This window comes from Varanus komodoensis, unplaced genomic scaffold (assembly GCF_004798865.1).
Source record: "Varanus komodoensis strain SLA01 unplaced genomic scaffold, ASM479886v1 scaffold5, whole genome shotgun sequence".
Lineage (NCBI taxonomy): Eukaryota > Metazoa > Chordata > Lepidosauria > Squamata > Varanidae > Varanus > Varanus komodoensis.
In genome coordinates this window covers 32,660,167-32,678,771 of record NW_025336087.1, presented here as the reverse complement: position 1 = coordinate 32,678,771, position 18,605 = coordinate 32,660,167, and the positions used below count along the sequence as shown (strand labels likewise).

At 41.8% G+C, this 18,605-nt stretch overlaps 2 protein-coding genes across 9 annotated transcripts in view; one reads left to right on the top strand and one right to left on the bottom strand.

Annotated features, from left to right (window-relative positions):
• DMXL1 (Dmx like 1) overlaps positions 1–3,433 on the bottom strand; it is a 99,086-nt gene extending 95,653 nt beyond the window's left edge. For all 8 annotated transcript variants that reach the window (XM_044446674.1, XM_044446675.1, XM_044446676.1 and 5 more), the window contains exon 1: positions 3,276–3,433. In XM_044446674.1, coding sequence (XP_044302609.1) covers positions 3,276–3,362 — 87 coding nt within the window. In that variant the 5' untranslated portion in view covers positions 3,363–3,433. The remainder of the gene's footprint in view (positions 1–3,275) is intronic.
• Positions 3,434–11,459: 8,026 nt separating this feature from the next.
• DTWD2 (DTW domain containing 2) overlaps positions 11,460–18,605 on the top strand; it is a 93,435-nt gene continuing 86,289 nt past the window's right edge. The window contains 1 exon segment of the mRNA XM_044446162.1: positions 11,460–11,554. Within this exon segment, the coding sequence (XP_044302097.1) occupies positions 11,460–11,554 (95 nt within the window).

The window sequence follows — 18,605 nt, the reverse complement described above, 5'->3', positions numbered from 1 at the left end:
ATTCATGGGAAAATGTTTGTTTGGTGGTCTTGGATGGACAGGTTAATCAGCTTGTTGGTCTTGATGATTTTTTTGGTGCCATTATCTGTTTTAAAAGCCTAATACAAGTTGACAGCTATGGCTATACAGCATTATATGCAAGTGAAGCATTTCTTAGAATACAGGTTCATTCCTCCTGTTTTTACAACTTCAGAGCTATCTTTGTTATTGGAAATATGAAAGCGAATGCAGTGGGTTGTCATACTACTGGAGTGAACACCTGGGAAATTCAAGCTCTAGTCCTTAATTGACGGACTAGAGGCTCACTGAATGACTTCGGACAGTCATTCATTCTCAACCCAGCCTACCTCACAGGGTTATGAAGATAAAATGGAACTATGTAAGCTGCCTTGGTTTCCTAACAAGAGAAAAAATTGAGATATAAATGCAATGTAATATTAATAATATTGATTTAGACCAAACAGTTACATCAGCCTCTAATTCATGAGTATAATTATCAGTGAATAAATATTATACACAGGTTTCAGTCAGGAATGGATTAGCACATGAGAACACTCCATTTTGTGAGTGCTTCGTTACTATCTAGTTTGCAAGAGGTTATGGATCTTAGGCTATGCTTAATTCCACAAAAATCTATGTATTGAGTATACTGGTTGCCACAATGTATCTTTGATAAAGACAAATGCATCAGCCAGTTGTTGAGGTATACAGATGCTAAGGCTTTATTTCTTTGTATGCGTTGACAATGCCCAATGTCAGCCTCCTTTTGGCAGTAAGCAATAATTCAGATAAGTCTTGTAATTAAAAGTTTAATTAAAAATATTTAGGGATACATAGGTTCTTTGGGATCATGTGCTCATTTTAATGCATGAAGAGATTTTCTGTGACTTTGACAGCTAAATGACTAATGTTACAATATTGGAAGTATAAACAGCCACCTGCAGTATCACAATGTATGGAGGTTTGCATGAAACATTCAATTTTTGAAAACGTGGCCTTTACTCGTAGGTATAATCTAGAACTGAATAAATATGGATAGTTGGAGTGTTTTGTTGAATCATATGAATATTTTTAATAATGATAGCATACTAATATATAGAAATACATAATATATATGTGACTAGTATTGTAAATCTTTGAAAATTTTGTTCAAAGGTAGTTATATTTCACTGGAGTAGACACATGGAAAAGTAAGTATATCATGCCTTGCTGGCTGGAAAATTGTGGGAGTTGTAGCACTTTTTCTTTCTGAACATGCCTATGCTTGAATCTTATGAGGTGCTATCTCTATTTTATATTACACAGTAAATATTCTAATAAATGAAGAAGCAAACATTTATACTGCTTACCCTGTTTATTTTCAGTTAAGCACCATTAAAACAACACATTTTCAACTATTTGAAAAAGAAAAAAAAAGTTTTAAAAAGCAATATTTGTGTTATTTTCCATGACCCATGCTAACAATCTAATGTCCATATCATTTAAAAAATCCATTAGTTTTTGTAAACACTAGATGTTGACAGCACTAAACTTTTTGTAATAAGACTGAGCTGAGGATAGCATCTAGAAAGACTGGATACTTTAGTTCATAACTTGACTAATATTATATTAAGGCTTTTCCCACTGTTGTAGATGTACTGACTAAATGTAACACAGCAGAGTGCATCATACTTGGATACTAAAACATGGCTTTTCACAGCTTCCAGCATTCACCAAACTAGGGTTATGGATACTTTGAAATAACCACACTGATGTTTTTTATTTAACCTATTTTTACCAGCCATTCAAGCTCCTAGTCTTCCAAAGAAATCTTATTGCATAGAAATAATAGAATTGAACACATAAAGGCAAACATTTCTGTTCTACTTCTGCAGCAAAACTGACACTGTGGGATATTTTCATTCTGATGTGATATTGTCTAATAAAAGCACAACCTAACCAGTAAAGTTAAATGATATACAAGGAAATACCCTGGAAACATAATCGCCCTAATATATTTCATTGCTTCACCATTTGGCAATATATGCTAATTTATCACTTTAGTATTCAAAGGTAGTATTAAAATGCAAGTATAAAAGCTTTCCTACAAACAATATAAGGTAAGAAAGTAAAACAAATTCTCTCAAGTATGGCCCTTCTTTCTCAATGTACCTGATTATAAAAATATGAGGAAAATATACCCCAAACTGGTTTTTAAGTCTACCCTTTGTCCTGATTACCTTAAAAGTTTCACACTTTGTCAGCACAACTCTGCCCAAAAGTTTTATTTTTTAAAACTTAGCATACAAGTGTTATGCTACACATCAGATAAACTTGACTTGCAAGCATTTATTCTGGACTCAAAAGCACAGGTGTGACAACACACAGGTCATCAATCAACAAAGGCACCTATATGGAAAACCAACTCTAACTCACAAAGGGCTCAATCTAATGCATGTTTAGACAGGAAAAAACAGGCTGTTTCCAGTCCAAACATGCATAGGATGGTGCCCTTATGTACTCAACGCATTTCCTATGTCTACCAGTCTATTCCAGGCTACCAGCAGCTCTTTCTCCGTATGCATGAATTAATGTTAAACCAAGACTCAGACTCTCAACCATGACGCCTAAAACTACAAACGGAGATATCCTGGACCATGTGAAGAACACCCGAGACTAAAACACCAGGATCCCGCGCCGGCTTGTACCCGAGCATCGTCACTGCCTCCCCCGTGGGACTCGCCATGCTGCATCCAGCAGATAACGGGTGCCTGCTCTTGACAGTGCCTACGACATTCTTTGCAGGGAGAATGACTGCCAGAGGGAAAGGAAGGCGACGCAAGGAGGAACGAGACGGGGGTGAGGACCGTCGCCTTCCAAACGATCCACCCTGCTCCGCCGCTTGGCAGCCCGGCATCGCGCGCTCGCTCCGCTTTGGACACCAACCAGGGCTCGGCCCGACTGGACAGGCGGGTATTAAGCAGGCACCTGCTAAGGCAACCGGTCCCCCTCGCCACCAAGGCCAGCCATCGCATCCCTGTTCCGGCTCAAGCTGCCGAGGCCGCCCGGCAGCTCTGCTTCGCCGGCGGAGGCCAGCCTCCGTCCCGAGCAGGGGAGGGACGCCAGCGGGCGAACGGGAGCCGGCGGCACACGCGCGGAGCGGAGGGATGCAGGGACGCGCGGCCAAGGCGAGCGTTGCGGGGAACGCAGGGCCGGAGCTCGGGATGGGCTGCGAGGCAGCCGCTGCCGTGTTGGCCTCCGACTGGGGGCGGGGGAGAACCGGCAAGAAGACTCACCGTGAAGGGATGCCCGCCGACGTTGCCCACCGAGAAGCAGTTGTCCCCGGGGTTGACAGCGCCCGTCAGCACCTGGTGCAGGTTCATCGCCGAGCCGCTCTGCCCCGCGCCAGGCAGGCCAGCCAGCCCACCCCGCAGCTGAGACGCTCGGCGGCTCCGAGTCCCGCAACAGCAGGAGGCGGCGATGGTGACGACAGCAGGCGGCGAAGGGCGGGGCCTCCTCGGAGGAGCCTCCCCCTCATGGGCACGCACGCTAGGCGCCGAGTGCGCGCTTTCGCTCTTTTGTCGAATTGCTTCTCGACAGGCCCCCTCAGAGCACGAGAACTCGGCAATTGAAATATCGCGAGATCAATCCCACGATGACGTATTGCTGTTCGCCCAGCAAGCTTTTTTTGACTTTGCCCATCGTTTCCGTCTGTTGCGCGTTTGCAGATGTACGCATGCGTTAAGCGGTTTAAAAAAATAATAAGAATCGAGTCGCGTAATTAGGAGCATGCGTACTTGCGGACGCTCGGAGGGACCTTGAAGGGATGCGGTATATAGCGCTATGGTCGGTAAAGTGAATGCAGGAGGGACTGCTTGGCGCAGGCGCGTTAGTTATTTTGCGTCCCTATTTGAAACGTCGACTTGCGCATGCCTGGGCTTCAAAAAAGCAGGGCTTGTTTGTGAGCACGTGCTCCTGACTGCAGGAGAAGGATCTGGCAGGCTAGTTGCTTACCCAGTATGTTGTGTTTCTGCACGGTGCGTACAATCAAAGGTTCAGTTCATAGGGCCTGATTAAAAAAAAATCTGGGGATCTGAGGAAATTTAAGAATACATGGGATCAGGTGCCCTTCGAGGTTTTTGTAGTAGGCTGTAATCCTATATATAACTACTCAGTAGTAAATCTCATTGAGTTCAAAGGGGCCTACTCCCACGTGAGTGTATAGGATTGCGATTCATAGGTTTGCCATTAAAAATAAAGTGTGAGCGCTAGGCTTGTTGCTAGTTGCGTCTGACCCATCACAGTCCCATGGACAACATTCCTCCAGGCCTTCCTGTCCTCCACCATCCCCCAGAGTCCACTTAAGCTCACGCCGACTGCTTCAGTGACTCCATCTAGCCACCTCATCCTCTGCCGTCCCTTCTTCTTTTGCCATCCATTGTTCCCAGCATTAGGCTCTTCTCCAGGGAGTCTTTCCTTCCCATTAGGTCGGCAGAGTATTTGAATTTCATCTTCAGTATCTGGCCTTCTAAAGAGCAGTCAGAGTTGATCTCTAAGACTGACTGGTTTGATTTCATTGCAGTCCAAGGGACTCGCAGGAGTCTTCTTGAGCACCACAATTCAAAGGCCTCAGTTCTTTGGTGCTCAGCCTTCCTTATGGTCCAGCTTTCACAGCCATACCTTGCAACTGGGAAAACCATAGCCTTGACTGTATGCACTTTTGTTGGCAGGGTGATGTCTCTGCTTTTTAGTATGCTGTCTAGATTTGCCATAGCTTTCCTCCCAAGGAGCAAGCGTCTTTTAATTTCTTGGCTGCAGTCCCCGTCTGCGGTGATCTTGGAGCCCAAGAAAAGAAAATCTGTCACTACCTCCAATTCTTTCCCATCTATTTACCAGGAAGTGATAGGACTGGATGCTGTGATCTTAAATTCAGGGTTGTGTTCTATCCGGCCTGCAGCTGATACACTTCTAAGTTATCAAGAAAAATGAAAAGGCATTGTTTTTCTTTTCTTTGCTGAGGTGGCTGCATTGTGTATGAGAATTAAGGGCTGTAGGCAATCAAAATGCCTAGATATTTGAGATGCGTTCATATTTTAGGCTGTATTCCTTTACCTGGGAGTAAGCCCCCATTGTGTCTTCTAAGCAGGCAACTCTACATTGCAGGGGTGCATGTGCAATTTGCAGGACAATCCTGTTTCTGTTTTTCAAAAATAAGACTCTTTGGATAGGATTTACTCCCAGGTAAATAGTTATGATTGCTGCATGAAAAGATTCTGAAAGTAGTTTGCACCTCTCCACAGATAGTCAGGGTGCTCTCCAGGATTGCTCAAAAATGCTTTATACCTTTACATTTCCTCATTACCATTCTTAATATAAAATCTTACAATTCAGAAATTCTCCTAAACTTACCAAAGAGCCAAAGCAAGTTAGTGCAATGGTAGAATGGAAAAAAGCACATCGTTTACGTTTTCTGTACTTGGAAAAATATGAATCCCTTGTTTCTTTTATATTGAATGAAATCAGACTTAACACACTATGAATTGAGCAAATTGATGCTGATGAACTTAAAGCCTACTTTCAATGCAATATTTCTATGCATAGAACTACAAAGATATGGGAAGAGCAGATTCTTTACAATCTACAGAGAACATCAGCTATGGGGAGTTATAGAAAAGAAATAATAAATTACTATTTTGCTAAGAGTACTAATTTTAAAAAACTTTTAGAGAAAAGTGGATACATGTCTAGTTCAATAATAAGCTACACTATTTGTGTTTTTACATGAATTTATACAACATTCCTGTGGAATATTAATATCTAGGAATACATTATTACTATTAAGTTATTAAAATACTAGACTGTTCCCTTTATAACAAATGATGTCTGATAGGACTAGAATCAGGATCTCTTAAGTACCAGGCCAACTCTAACCATTACATAACAGGCTTAGGATGAGAGGTAGACAATGTTTTTGAAACACTTTGAGCACTTCAAAATTTGAAGACAGACATTTGAGGACAGATTTCAGGAATGTTGGAATGTCGATGGAGGACATTTTGAGCACGTAAGAGGCTAAACATGACCTGATCAGCACTGTATATCTGCTCTTGGCCCACCCTATACATTAAAGAGAGCACTGAGGGTTTAAAACATATTATTACTTTATTAAACTAAAATTAGCTCTGGTTAGCTGTAGCACTGAAATACTTAATTGTGATTACAGCTTTGCTGTTTTCAGTGGATCAGACAAGGCAATGTATAGGTTATTTCCAAAGTAATTCATAACCTTTCTATGACATTTTCTCTTTGTAAGTATACACAAGATTGCAGCCTTACAGCTTAATTCTAAAATGTCTACTCAGAAGTAAGTTCCAGAGATTTTAATGAGACTTAGGTAAATGTGATTAAGTCTGCCACCCTATCTGTGACTGATTTAAAGTAGCAGCATGAATCTTCTTCCTGTGACTTATTACTCTTGTTGAAAACTTGCTATTTCAGGTTCTTCTACCCTGCATCAGTCTAAAATGAAGTTGCATAGCTCTTAGCAATTCTTAAGTTCCCCTTTCTTGTCATAAGAATGTACAGCTGTTTGCCATCATATGTTAATGACTAGTGGCACAGAAAGCAGGGAGGGGTGAAATTCAAATACAGAAGAAAGTATTTTGAGGTTAGGGGTTTTCCACTGTATCATCAAAATCCATTACATTTTTCTCAGCTTATATTAAATGCACAGGAAAGGTTGTTCAATAAAATACATGGTTATGTGTATAAGAACTTAACTTGTATATACAACAAATGATTAAAGAACACAAAACTGAAATTTTGAAGTTTCAATACAATATTTAATTGATTTTCACACAGAAGAGTTTTTACCATTACCAATTATATCAATATTACTTGAAGGATATATTAATATTAGGAGATTATGAAACTAATGCCTGAAAATGCTATATAGAAAAATTGCTTAAAAAATTTCTAGCCTACATCAGCCAGCCATAGTGAGAATTCTAGCACTTTTTTTTCCTTCTGAAAAGTGTAGGACTACATCCCCAAGGTAAATACTTCAGCTCTGTTAAAAAACACTCCTTTCTGTCAGAAGAGAAAAATATTCCAGGCATGCAGAGTTCTTTTTAAAACTTTATTGCAATGAAGGGAACAGAAAGGAACAGTTTCCTTCCCATTCTTCTGTTCACCTGAGCACATGTTCACACACCCCTTTTGAACCCTGCTCCCGGCCGCTTGTTCCCTCCTCCTCTCCCCTAATTGGTTAATAGGGTACTGAGAGTTACATCCCCCCCCCCCCCCCCTACTCTGTGCTGCCCCAACACCAGCCCTGCCCCGGCTGGGTTACAATGGGCTCATTTTGTTCTGCCCAGCTTGTCAGTAAACAATCAGGAAGTATTTGGCCCTCCAGCCTACTTGCCTGCTTCCCCATACCTTGTGCTATCTGATTTTAGCCCCTCCCCTCCTTTGGGCTAAGTAATTTTGTTACCTTTTTAAATCTTTTACTCCCTTGTTTCAAGTCATCCTTTCACACCTATCAAGCTCTACTAAAAATTAGCCATATATCAATTTTTATTCTTTTGTTGTTGAGTATAAGGTTGTGTAATTTTTCTGTAGTCATGATTTTTGTTAATGTTCAGCTGCAGTCCTACTTTTACACTTCTTTCACTGTCATCATAAGTTGTTTCAATTCATTGCTGCTTTCTGCCAGTTAGCTGGTATAATCTGCATATTTTACTGATGTGGAAATTGGCAAAAGACATTCCTACCTCTGATCCTAATCTCTTTCTAAAGGGTATGTTCTGTATACACATTGAACAGAGAGGAAGGCAAAATGGCAGCTATGGTTGGTTTCCCTGTTGGAAACTTCTGTCCTATCAGTAGCTTCTTGTCCACAATGCAGGACAATTCAGTGCTCAGGTACACACATTCCCTTCATAACTATCCATAGTGTCTCATGATCCACACAGTCAAACGCTTTGCTGTATTCCAAAAGCATTGACTGAGCTTCTGAAAATCTTTGCTGTGCTGCAGTAGCCAATGTATATTCGCTATATGATCCCTAGTGCCTCTTTCTTTTTGGATTCTAGCTTGAATGTCAGCCATTTCCTACTCAATATAGGCTAAAATTTTCTTCTGCAATGCCTTGAGCATCACTTTGCTTGCCTGGAAAATTAGTGCAATGATCCTATTGTTGAGGCGCTCTTTTGCATCCCCTTTCCTGGCTATTGGGATGCCTATCGCATACTTCCAGTCCATGGGCAGTTGTTTTGTTTTCCATATTTGTTGGCATAGTCTTGTTAGGATTTCGATCGATTCAGCTTGGAATGGTTCTATTGGTACCCTGTCTATTCTGGGTGGGTTTTTTTTCATACAATACTTTGCTTTCTAATAGTGTAGGTTCTTCCTCTTAGGTTTCTTCTTTGAAGGAGACAGTCATCCTTTCATCTCATCTGTTTATGCTTCTGTAAATTCTTTTAACCCTTTCTTTATTTGCTCCTGATTGGATAATGTGTCCCACTGTTGCCTTTTAGCTTTCCTAATCTAGGTAAGAATTTCCCTTTGATTTCTTAGATCTTCTGGAAGAGGTCCCTTGGTTTTTTTTTTCATGATTCTGGCCCTATTCCTGCAACCTTTTGTTTTTGCTTCTAAGCAGTTTTGTGTGTTTGATGTGTCATCCATCTAGTTTGTTTGCTACAGAAATTGTCTTTCAGCATTCTTCCCTTCTGGTTGCTTATGTAGTTGAAATGGCACCATTGATAGGTTTAGGGGATATGAAAGGTTGCAGAAGTACAACTAAACCCTAAGGAAGAAAATCCGAGACATTGTTGAATGAGGGCTGTGTTGTTCTTGGTGGCCACAGAATGTAGGCTGATTATTGTGGGTAGGGGGACTTGCAAGAAGGACCTGCAACATTTTGTTGCTAATCCTACTTGTTAATCTTACTTTCTATTTTTGTCCCAGATCAGTGTGGTGCAACTAAGTAATCTTACTCAGTTTCAGCTCCCATGAAGTTTGGGAGTATTTGTATTGAAAACATCTTAGTACTTCCTTAGTCATGTTGACACATTATACTTTAGCACACAAAGGCCTTAGGCATGAAATGAAAGTTCATATTTTGGGGTAAAGGGGATGTTGACATGCTAATATTAACAGTACCAAATGTGTTGGTACCTTAATCTGCTGCCCTCCCCCATGAATCTAGGCGATGCACACAATTTGATTTTTATGAGCAGATAAACGTTATCATCTGCATAGCTTTGGCTGTGGGATGGTATAGAAATACAATAAAGAATAAATTACTTTAAGATGTGCAGTAACTTGTATTACTGATGTTATATCTTCACAATGCCATAGATGTGTTTGTAATGAAGCTTACAAGAAAGGAAGAAAGCAATAAGCAATGTAATTTAATACTGCTATTTCACTTACTTTACAGGAATCATGGGCCTGTTCACTTTGCAGTAAGTTCCACTGTAAGTTTATTTAGGATTGTAGTTTCAATTTCCTGATAGGGATTACTTTCCATAGGAGAGTTGTATAATTAAAGAGTGCTTCCATTCTGCAGGCTTGCTCAAGTTAAGTTTATGTAAGGAGCTACTGCAGTACTGCATAGATGGCAAAAGAAGAAGGGGAGGGCAGAGAATGAGGTGGTTTGATGGAGTCACTGAAGCAGTTGGCGTGAGTTTAAGTGGACTCCAGGGGATGGTGGAGGACAGGAAGGCCTGGAGGAATGTGGTCCATCGGGTCGCGATGGGTCAAACACGACTTCGCGACTAACAACAACAACTGCAGTGTAGAACTTCACTATAGGACAGGCAGGCATCCACATACACCAAATGTCTGTATGGAGTATTTAAGTTTACATTTAAGTTGAAATGCCTGCTTGAAGGCTTTGTGTGATCTGAATAGTGCACATGCAAGGTTCAAGATTCCATGGAAGCCATCACTTGCATAGCTGTACATGTGCCAACCTCATGTCAGTGTTTATTCTATATGTGTGGATGTCAGGAAGCAGGAGACTGCACAGTACCTTCACCTACTGGGGTCTAGCACATGAGGAATATTTCTGATTAGGCTTTTGTTGTTGTTGTTGTATTAGATTAGGCTTTAGTATACTTCAAAAAGGACTGTAGTTTTGTGCTATAGCATATACTTTCCATGCAAGACATTCTATACTCAGTTGCTGATACCTCCAGGTAGAGCAGGGCAAGCTTAGGCAGAGCCAGTGGCAGTCAGAGTTAAATGCAAATGATGAAACTGAAGTTTATTTTTTTTACAGCATTTCTACCCTGTCATTAACAGCACCTCAGGATGGCTTACAACAAACAATAAAAAGGAAAAAAAATCCACACAATGGATAATAAAAAAGTACAATCCACACAATGCAGTGAAAAGGTAGAAGTCAAAGGCAGACGATGAAAAGGAAGAGCAAGTATGAAATTGGTTCCACAAATGATGCCACAAGTCTGAATTTTACAAGAGTTTAGCAAGGCTGTTAGAGACAGGATATTTTGGAGGGCATTCATTCATTGGGTTGCCATAACATAAGAGCACATACAAAAATAACTTCCTGCATACATAATCTATTCTATTTCTTAAAGAAAATAAAAGGACATGCTTTTCTGCAAGTGTGGAAACAGGACTAAAATCCCGTCTATAGGAAAATATAAATTCTAGGGAGTATGCAGCTGTACTTTTATACTGGGGGTGATAAGCTTGCAGAATCTACTATAATTATTGGGGAACTAAGCTCCACCTTCTGAGCACTTAATACAAAAGCTATATTCTTGAAACTAAATAATGCTGAGTACCAGAACTGAATACCACTTCAACAGTATCATGTAGAGAAAATAGCGAATTATTTTGCTGCTACTCTTAAATAAAAAGGCAGAAATTCTTGCCAAACTACGGCAAATGATCCACAAATCTGTCCAGTCCTGCCTTACACAGTATCTTTATGTTTTCTGGCATACTGAGCATATATACCAGAAAAGGGCCTTTTGTTCATTCCTATCATACTGCAGTGCAATGGGATTTCAAGTGGATGAGAGATTCTGAGTGTCATTATGGTAGGAGTGGTGGAAGTGCTTGTTTTCTTAACATTTTTTTTTTGCTGGATCAAGATGCCTACCTGCAACCCCACCCCAGTCCAGTCCGACTCAGAAGTGCAAAGGCGCCCCCGCTCGGTCACCTTTCCGGAAAAGCACCAGTGTCAATGGAGTAACTCTCTCCTCGCGCTGCGTTCCGATTGGCTGAACAGTCAGGGAAAGGGGCGAGGTGGCACGTTCATTCACGTGATAAAGGCTAGGCACGTGTCACTTTCAGGCCGCTCCCTGGTGCACGGCTGGGTCCTAGCGCAAGCCTGCTCAAGTCTCCCGACAGGACTGCAAGGTGCCATGGAAGAAGGGGCATTGCCGACGAATGGGAAGGGGGAGACGGGGGAGGAGCAGCACCAGTGCATAGCTCCCGTTGCCATGAGCGGGCTGGAGGAAGAAAGCGAAGGCTGCGAGGGTCTCTGGGAGCTTCCCGTGGAGTGCAGCACGCGGAGGCCAGAGTGCATCCGCTGCGGGTGAGTGGAAAAAGCCAGGCCTTACGTTCCAGGGAAGTCACGTGTCTCTGCGAGGTGGGAATTCCCGTTTCGCGCCCTCTGCTGGTTGAGAGGCTGCTGCGCACGCGCTCGCCCGCTTTCTCGGTCGGTGCCTGGAAGGGTCCCCGTCGGCTTGCGTCGCTCGGAGCGGTGCTTGCCCGCCGCCTCTTTCCTGTCCTCACGTCTCAAGTTGGAGGAAACGCTCCGCTTGCTTGTAAAGAAGGCATGGTTAAGAAGGAGGAGTCCAGGGTGCGGTCCTAAGCATTCTAGATAGAAAAGCTCGCTACAACTCCAGGCATATTTTTGGACTCCTTGTTGTATGTAGAAGATTACATTCAGAAGCGTATTATTCCCTGAGACATTTTCTTATTGGGAACAACTTCTCTCTTTTTCAAGAAGATAGCCGTGTTGCTGTTTTGCAGTGTCTCGAAAGGCTAAGAAATTTATACTGGCACAATTTTCGTGGACTATAGCCCACTTCATCAGATGCATAGAGTATAATGGATAATATCTTTTGACAGAGACGCTCAAGTTTATATACAGCATCTGTGGGATTGCAGAAGAATAATAGGTTAAGAGTGAGGTCAGAAGGAAATTGAATTCAGAAAACGCGTATCTTTTGCTAGTATTCTTGTGTTGGCAACAACTGTCCCATGACTGAATATGTATTTAGTCATGGCTGTCAATACTTTTTGCACACAATAGAGTGCAAAAGTCTGCGTTCTACTACTATGACCAGTATTTATTAATCAACTTTATATCCCACCTTTTTTCCTTACAAAGAACTCAAAGCACTTTACATAATACTACTCCGACTCTCAATCTTATCCCCACAACAACAACCCTGTGAGGTAGGCTGGGCTGAGAGTGACCTACCCAAAGTCACCCAGTTGGCTCCATGGCTGAGCAGGGACTGGAATCCAAATCACCTGAGTCCCAGTCCCATGCTGCTCTTAATCACTACATCACACTGGCTCTCACGTAGATACTAGGAAAATTGACAGTCCTTGCAGCAGGGTTCCATCTTCAGAGGGCCCTTCCCTCTGCCCTCAGAACCAGTGTGACCTGTTTTGTATGAGCTGCCACTCTAAATAAATTTTGGGGATCCACTTGGGGAGAAGCAAGTACTTCCTCTCCACGTGCAGCATGTGCAAGGGCAAAAGATGTTGATGACTGAAACTGAGCTGTCTGTGCCTTTTGCAGAATAGGGGAATCCCACTCTTACGACTTTGGAAGGTTAGGGGCAGCCATGCAGGATGGCACCCTTAATTTTCTTGTAAGCGTCACAGTTATTTTTATGATGTCTCTGTATTTCCCAAATAGCCAAAGCATTCTGGGAGGCTTACAAAGATTAAAACCTTTTTTAAAAACTTAAAAGAAATAAAAGAAACAGGCAAATGTATAAACAGACGACACAGAGAGACATAGACATATAAAACAATTATATGTAAACAAGAAAAAATCAGGATCTGGGCGTTGTGTTCACATGACTCCAGTTCTCCATCAGCTTCACTGGCTTCCCATTGAAGTCCGGGCCCAATTCAAGGTGTTGGTGATGACCTATAAAGCCCTAAACGGCTTGGGTCCTGCTTACCTGAAGAAGCGCTTGCATCCATATATGCCCAGCCGCCCCTTGAGATCGCTGGGGGAGGCCCTTCTCCGGGAACCCTCCATGAAAGAAATTAGGAGGGCGGGTACTCGGAGGAGGGCTTTCTCTGCGGTGGCGCCTAAGTTATGGAACGCACTCCCCAGAGAGGTCCGCCTGGCGCCGTCGTTATTTGTTTTTCGGCACCAGGCGAAGACCTTTTTATTCAAGCGGCATTTTAACTGTTAACATTATTGGTTTTATCTGGCCAGGGTGGCTTATTTTATACTGTATTGTTGTATTTTTAATTTAATATTTATATTTTTAATTTATATTATAATTATTTTAACTTAATGATGTGAGCCACCCCGAGTCTTCGGCAAATGGGGCGGCATAAAAATGTTTTAATAAATAAATAAATAAATAAATAATGTGGCCAAATGCTTGAAAGAAAAGAATGGTCTTAACCTGACTGGCACGAGGCAGGCCTTCTCAAGAGGATCATTCTATAACAGAGGGACCACTACCAAGAAGGCCTTCTTCTCTGGTCACCTTACGAACCTCCGTCAGAGGATGCACCTGGAGAAGGGCCTTAGTAAGTAAGGTATACAGGTAGGTTCAGATAGGGAGAGGGGATCCATCAGTTCTCACTGCGATCTACCGACTTACACTGTAGATACATCTTAAACTATCAGTAATACTTCATCCTCTGAAATGGGCTATATTCTACCAAAGCTTGTGACAGAGTAATAGTATTAGTCATTAATGTGTCACAAGACTTTTTCTTGACCTGCCTAGTCAAACTATCACTCCCACCATGACTCTGTGAGGGATCAGCTCCCTGGGATGTTGCCAAAGGCCCAGCGCTTCAAGAATGCCAGCCATCTATTCCCTTTGAGGTGAAGCACATTGATACATTTGTGGTCCCTCATTTAGCAGTCCCACCTCATCTCTGTGCTGTGCACAGGAAAAACATAAACCTGGCCAGACTCTTGTGACAAGAGGCGCAGTGCAGCAACTGCTGCTTCTCCTTGCTCACCTGTGGAAATGGGTAAATAAATAGTGGCCCCATAAAAGGGTCATCTTTCTGCAATCATTTGGTTCCCCAAGCTAGTGTTCTCCACTGCAACTGCAGTTGGACTGCAACTGACCTTTCCTGGACATTGGCCATGGTGTTTGGGGCTGATAGAACTGAAGTTCATTTGGAGAGCACCAGGTTGCAGAAGCCTGGCTTGACATCTCTAGAAGGCAAGGTGGCCTGTTGTGGTGGCCTGAGGGAGCGCAGAGGTTCCCATTGTACTATCCAACTAGGGAAATGAGCAGGGGCAGGGGCAGGGATTTTTCCTACTGCACTGCCTGGAAAGAGAGGGAAGGAAAGCAAGCAGAGCCTTTCAGAAGTAGCTGAAGCTATTCCTTGCAATTATCATAACTCAGGTGTTTCTGTGTGGTTTGCAATAACATGGTATTAAGCAAGGGACATTAAGAAGTAGATGTTGCTTCACTGTTGTAAGCAAGTTAAATCAGCATTTGGATTAGATGCAGTAATACAAATCAGGTCAGGCATTTGCCAGTCTATTTGCATACCATGTGCACACAACCCCTGTATCTGTGTGACCATGTCAGCTCTGGCTTGCTAAGGATTTGTGCAGCATACTTCTGAGAAAGAAGCTACTAGGAGGCAGCTGTTTTGCATGCTTCCTGCAGGAAACATCTTTTGTTAAGGTTCTACTGCATCATGTAGAAATCCTGTGAATGGGACCAGCAGGGTGGAAGAGGGCCCTATTTAGCCATCCATTCATGCCCAGTTTCCAATTCTCCTCCAGCCCTCAAAGCTCCCTTAGCATTATGTAGCCCCTGAACACACATTGGGCTGTTCTTGGATTATGTTGGCCCCTTGTGTGTTTGATATACTTCTGCAAACCTGGGGGTTCTCCTGCACACTACGATAATGCTCCCCTCTTCCTGTTTTAATTATATTGCCTTTGGTACTCAGCAACTGAATTCACAATTACTAGAAACAGTGAAGATGACCTGCTCAACTACAGCATACTTACAAGTCTGCTTTGGACCAAATACTTGTCTAAATAAAAGTGTTTCTGTATGCTGGCTACATGGGGTCAGCGACTAAGATTCTCTGACTTGGAAATGCTGATTCTCTTTAAGAAAAATAAACTCTGTGATAGCTTTTTAAGCCTTTCTAATTGTCTTTTTTCTTTTGCTTACAAACTAACTAGCTGACACATGTCTACTCAGAAGTAAACTGAAGTGACTTCAGTGGAGCTGACTCATGGGAAGGTCTGGAGAGGAAACTCTACCTGTTTGCTTCTGGGTGCAGGGAGAAAGGAGGATGAGAAAAAGTGCTACTGCCTGCTCCCGTCCTTCCAAGCCATAACACCAGCACTTTTCCTCACCCTTCTTGATGGTGGGTAAGCAGAAGGAACTGTCCATTTCCATTCTTCCTACTCCTCCTCACCTGTGCATTGCTAACTGAGGTAAAAATGAACGAGCGCAAAAATGAGGGAAACTTAAACGCCCATTTCCCTGCACATCTCCTGTTCAAGTCCTCACAGGTGCTCTAGTAAAGGCAAACCATCAAGCTAACAACAGCTACTATTAGGGCTAGAGAGTATATCTGTGCCAAGGGAAAATGATGGAAAACCGTGGATACCCCACAAAGGTCTTGTGAAGTGCAGTAGGAGTGAGAAGAGCCAGTGTGGTAAAGTGGTTAAGAGTGATGGATTAAGGTGATCTGGATTGTAGTCCTCACTCAGCCATGGAGCCAGCTAGGTGACTGAGGTCACTGACTCTCAGCCCAATCTACCTCACAGGGTTGTTGTTGTGGGAATAAGATTGAAAGCAGGAGTATGATGTAAGCCACTTTGATTTCTTTAACAGGAAAGGGTAGGATATAAATCTAATAAATAAGGAATTTGGAGTGTGCATATAGAAGCACCATAATGAGATCTCAAGGAAATTAGGTTAGGTATTACCTGTCCTGATAGCTGATAGTTGTTCAGGTGTTTACAACTGACTAGTTTTTTGCTTGACTGTATTTGAATTGTGAGACTGAAAACGCCACTGTTAACAAGCATTTGTAAGTCCAGGGAATAAAACAGGACTTCATGTACCAAAGTCAGCTTGGGTCAGAAAGGGTGAAAAACAAGATCTTGTGAGTTGAATAGCGGGACTAACTTGTTTTGGTATAATAGTTGATTTATAGCTCAGAGTTTACAGTCTTACTGCTCCAGGCTTTGTAGAGGATTCTTTTGGTGCTTGAACGTCCCAGTCTTTTAATCATCAGGGTGTGCTTAATCCTGGCTCGTCTTTTGGAGAAGCTCTGTGGTGGCTGGCTTATTGGTGACACTTTCATCACTGCAAATGTAGGATGGGTTTAGTATTTGTCGACTATCCTTGAGAAATCTTAGCCCCAGTTTTCTAGGACTGCTTTTTTGGTGAGCAGAAGAATTGCCTGATGTATCCACCAGCACTTTTGTCCCTGGGCATTTCAAATATTATGATTCCTTAGGCTAAACTTTTCTTGCTACTGAGTGTGGTTAGAATCCTAGAGCATGGTCTTCATGAGGGTAGATGCTTTAAAAGGAAAAAAGTTTTAGCCTCTAACCAAATGTTTATTTGGATCTTTGACTGAAGCAGATAATACCTATGACACAAGGCAAGAACAACTCTATAAAGAGATCTCTGGGTCTGTTTGATCTGGTATGGCTCAACAGTTCCCTCTAGAGTGGGTTTCTTGACTCCCAGTATGAGGTGTGCATAAACCTGCACCTTGCCTTTTATCTCCAAATATGCATCATAACATTGCAGTCAGTTGGAATTGGCCATCTTTCTTGGAATTGGCCAAATGTATATAAATACAGAATAAATAAGCAGATGAATCTAGCAGCTACATAGTTTTCTGATTGTCTGGCTAGTCTATTAAGAAATAGAACTTTTTGACTCACTGCTCAAAATAATATTTCATCTGTAATCAGGGACTAGCATTGATCTTGAATTCCCTTAACTGTAAGAGATGGTGCTTTCTCTTTGGGTCAGAGGAATATCTAAGAAGGCCAATTATACTCTCTCTCAGACAGCCTATCTGCAAAGAACTCTGCATAGAGTGAGATACCCAAAATTCTGGTCAAGTAACTAGACAACGAGATTGACTTGATTCGTTTGTATCTGGAATGTTGCATATGTGCTAATTATTTTGCCTGTGTCTTCTCCTACCTGCTCCATTTAATTTATATCTTAGAGTATGTAGCAGCATTATTTTAAAGAAGAATATCTCACCAAAAGCTTCCTGATGTGGAAGATCGCACAGTTGCTAGGCTACCCCTTGTGTTCTTAGAATAGTTGCTGGCTTGGGAGAAAAAGTACAAAAACCTTCCCTTTTTTAAATATTGTACCCTCCACATTGCTTGGATTACATCTATCATTCTCATATCTAGAGGGCACAGTTGGAGAAGGGTTGCTTAGAATTCATAATACATCTAGCTGTCTAATATTCAGACAAAGGTACACCAATAAAGAAAGGATCCATTGATAGGAGTTTATTGACACAGCTCATGCTAGTTTAATAACTGCTCTGGACTGCCTCTACTCTGCATACTTTATTTATTTATTTATTTATTTATTTATTTATTTATTTATTTATTTATTTAAAACATTTCTATGCCGCCCCATCCCAACAAAGCCTCGGGGCGGCTCACAAAGAGTACATAAATACATACATAAATAATGATAATATAACAAAAATTCGTTTAGAAACCCCCGGTGCATTCTCGGCTAAAATTTTTAAAATCCTAATTAATTCAATAATTTAACAATTAAAATAAGTTTTAAATAAAAAGGTCTTAGCCTGGCGCTAAAAAACAAATAATGACGGCACCAGGCGGACCTCCATGTGGATTATTATATCATGCTCTGGGTGGGGTTGTCTTTGAAAAGTGTTTTAAAAACTTCCAGAATGTTGTAGTCAAACAATTCAGTAACTTCACTGACTGCCAGTTTGTTTCCAGCACCATTTTAAACAATGGTTATGACCTGTGAAACCCTATACAGCTTTCAACCAGACTATTCGAAACATTGCCTTATCCTGTATTCTTGATCTTCTGGAAAGACATTCTTTTGAGACTTTCACCTTTGAAGGAGCTTTTGGTGGCAACCCAAGCATGGACTTTTTTGGTGGCCATTTGCAGGCTGTGAAAGCCTCTCCTGGGGGAAGTGAGGTTAGGTTTTCTCCCTCTCAGGTGTTCTTCTCTTTGTAGGCAAAGACTGCTTTATTCAGAAAGGCCTTTGTCCTGTGGTTGTCCTTTGGTTTCTGTAGTTAAAATTGGTTTTGTATTTTATGTTTTGTTTTAATCAGTTTTAATTGTTTCTGTAAGCTACCTTGAGTGACTTTTTTTTTAGTAAAGAAGCAGGGTACAAAACCAACCAAAGAAAACA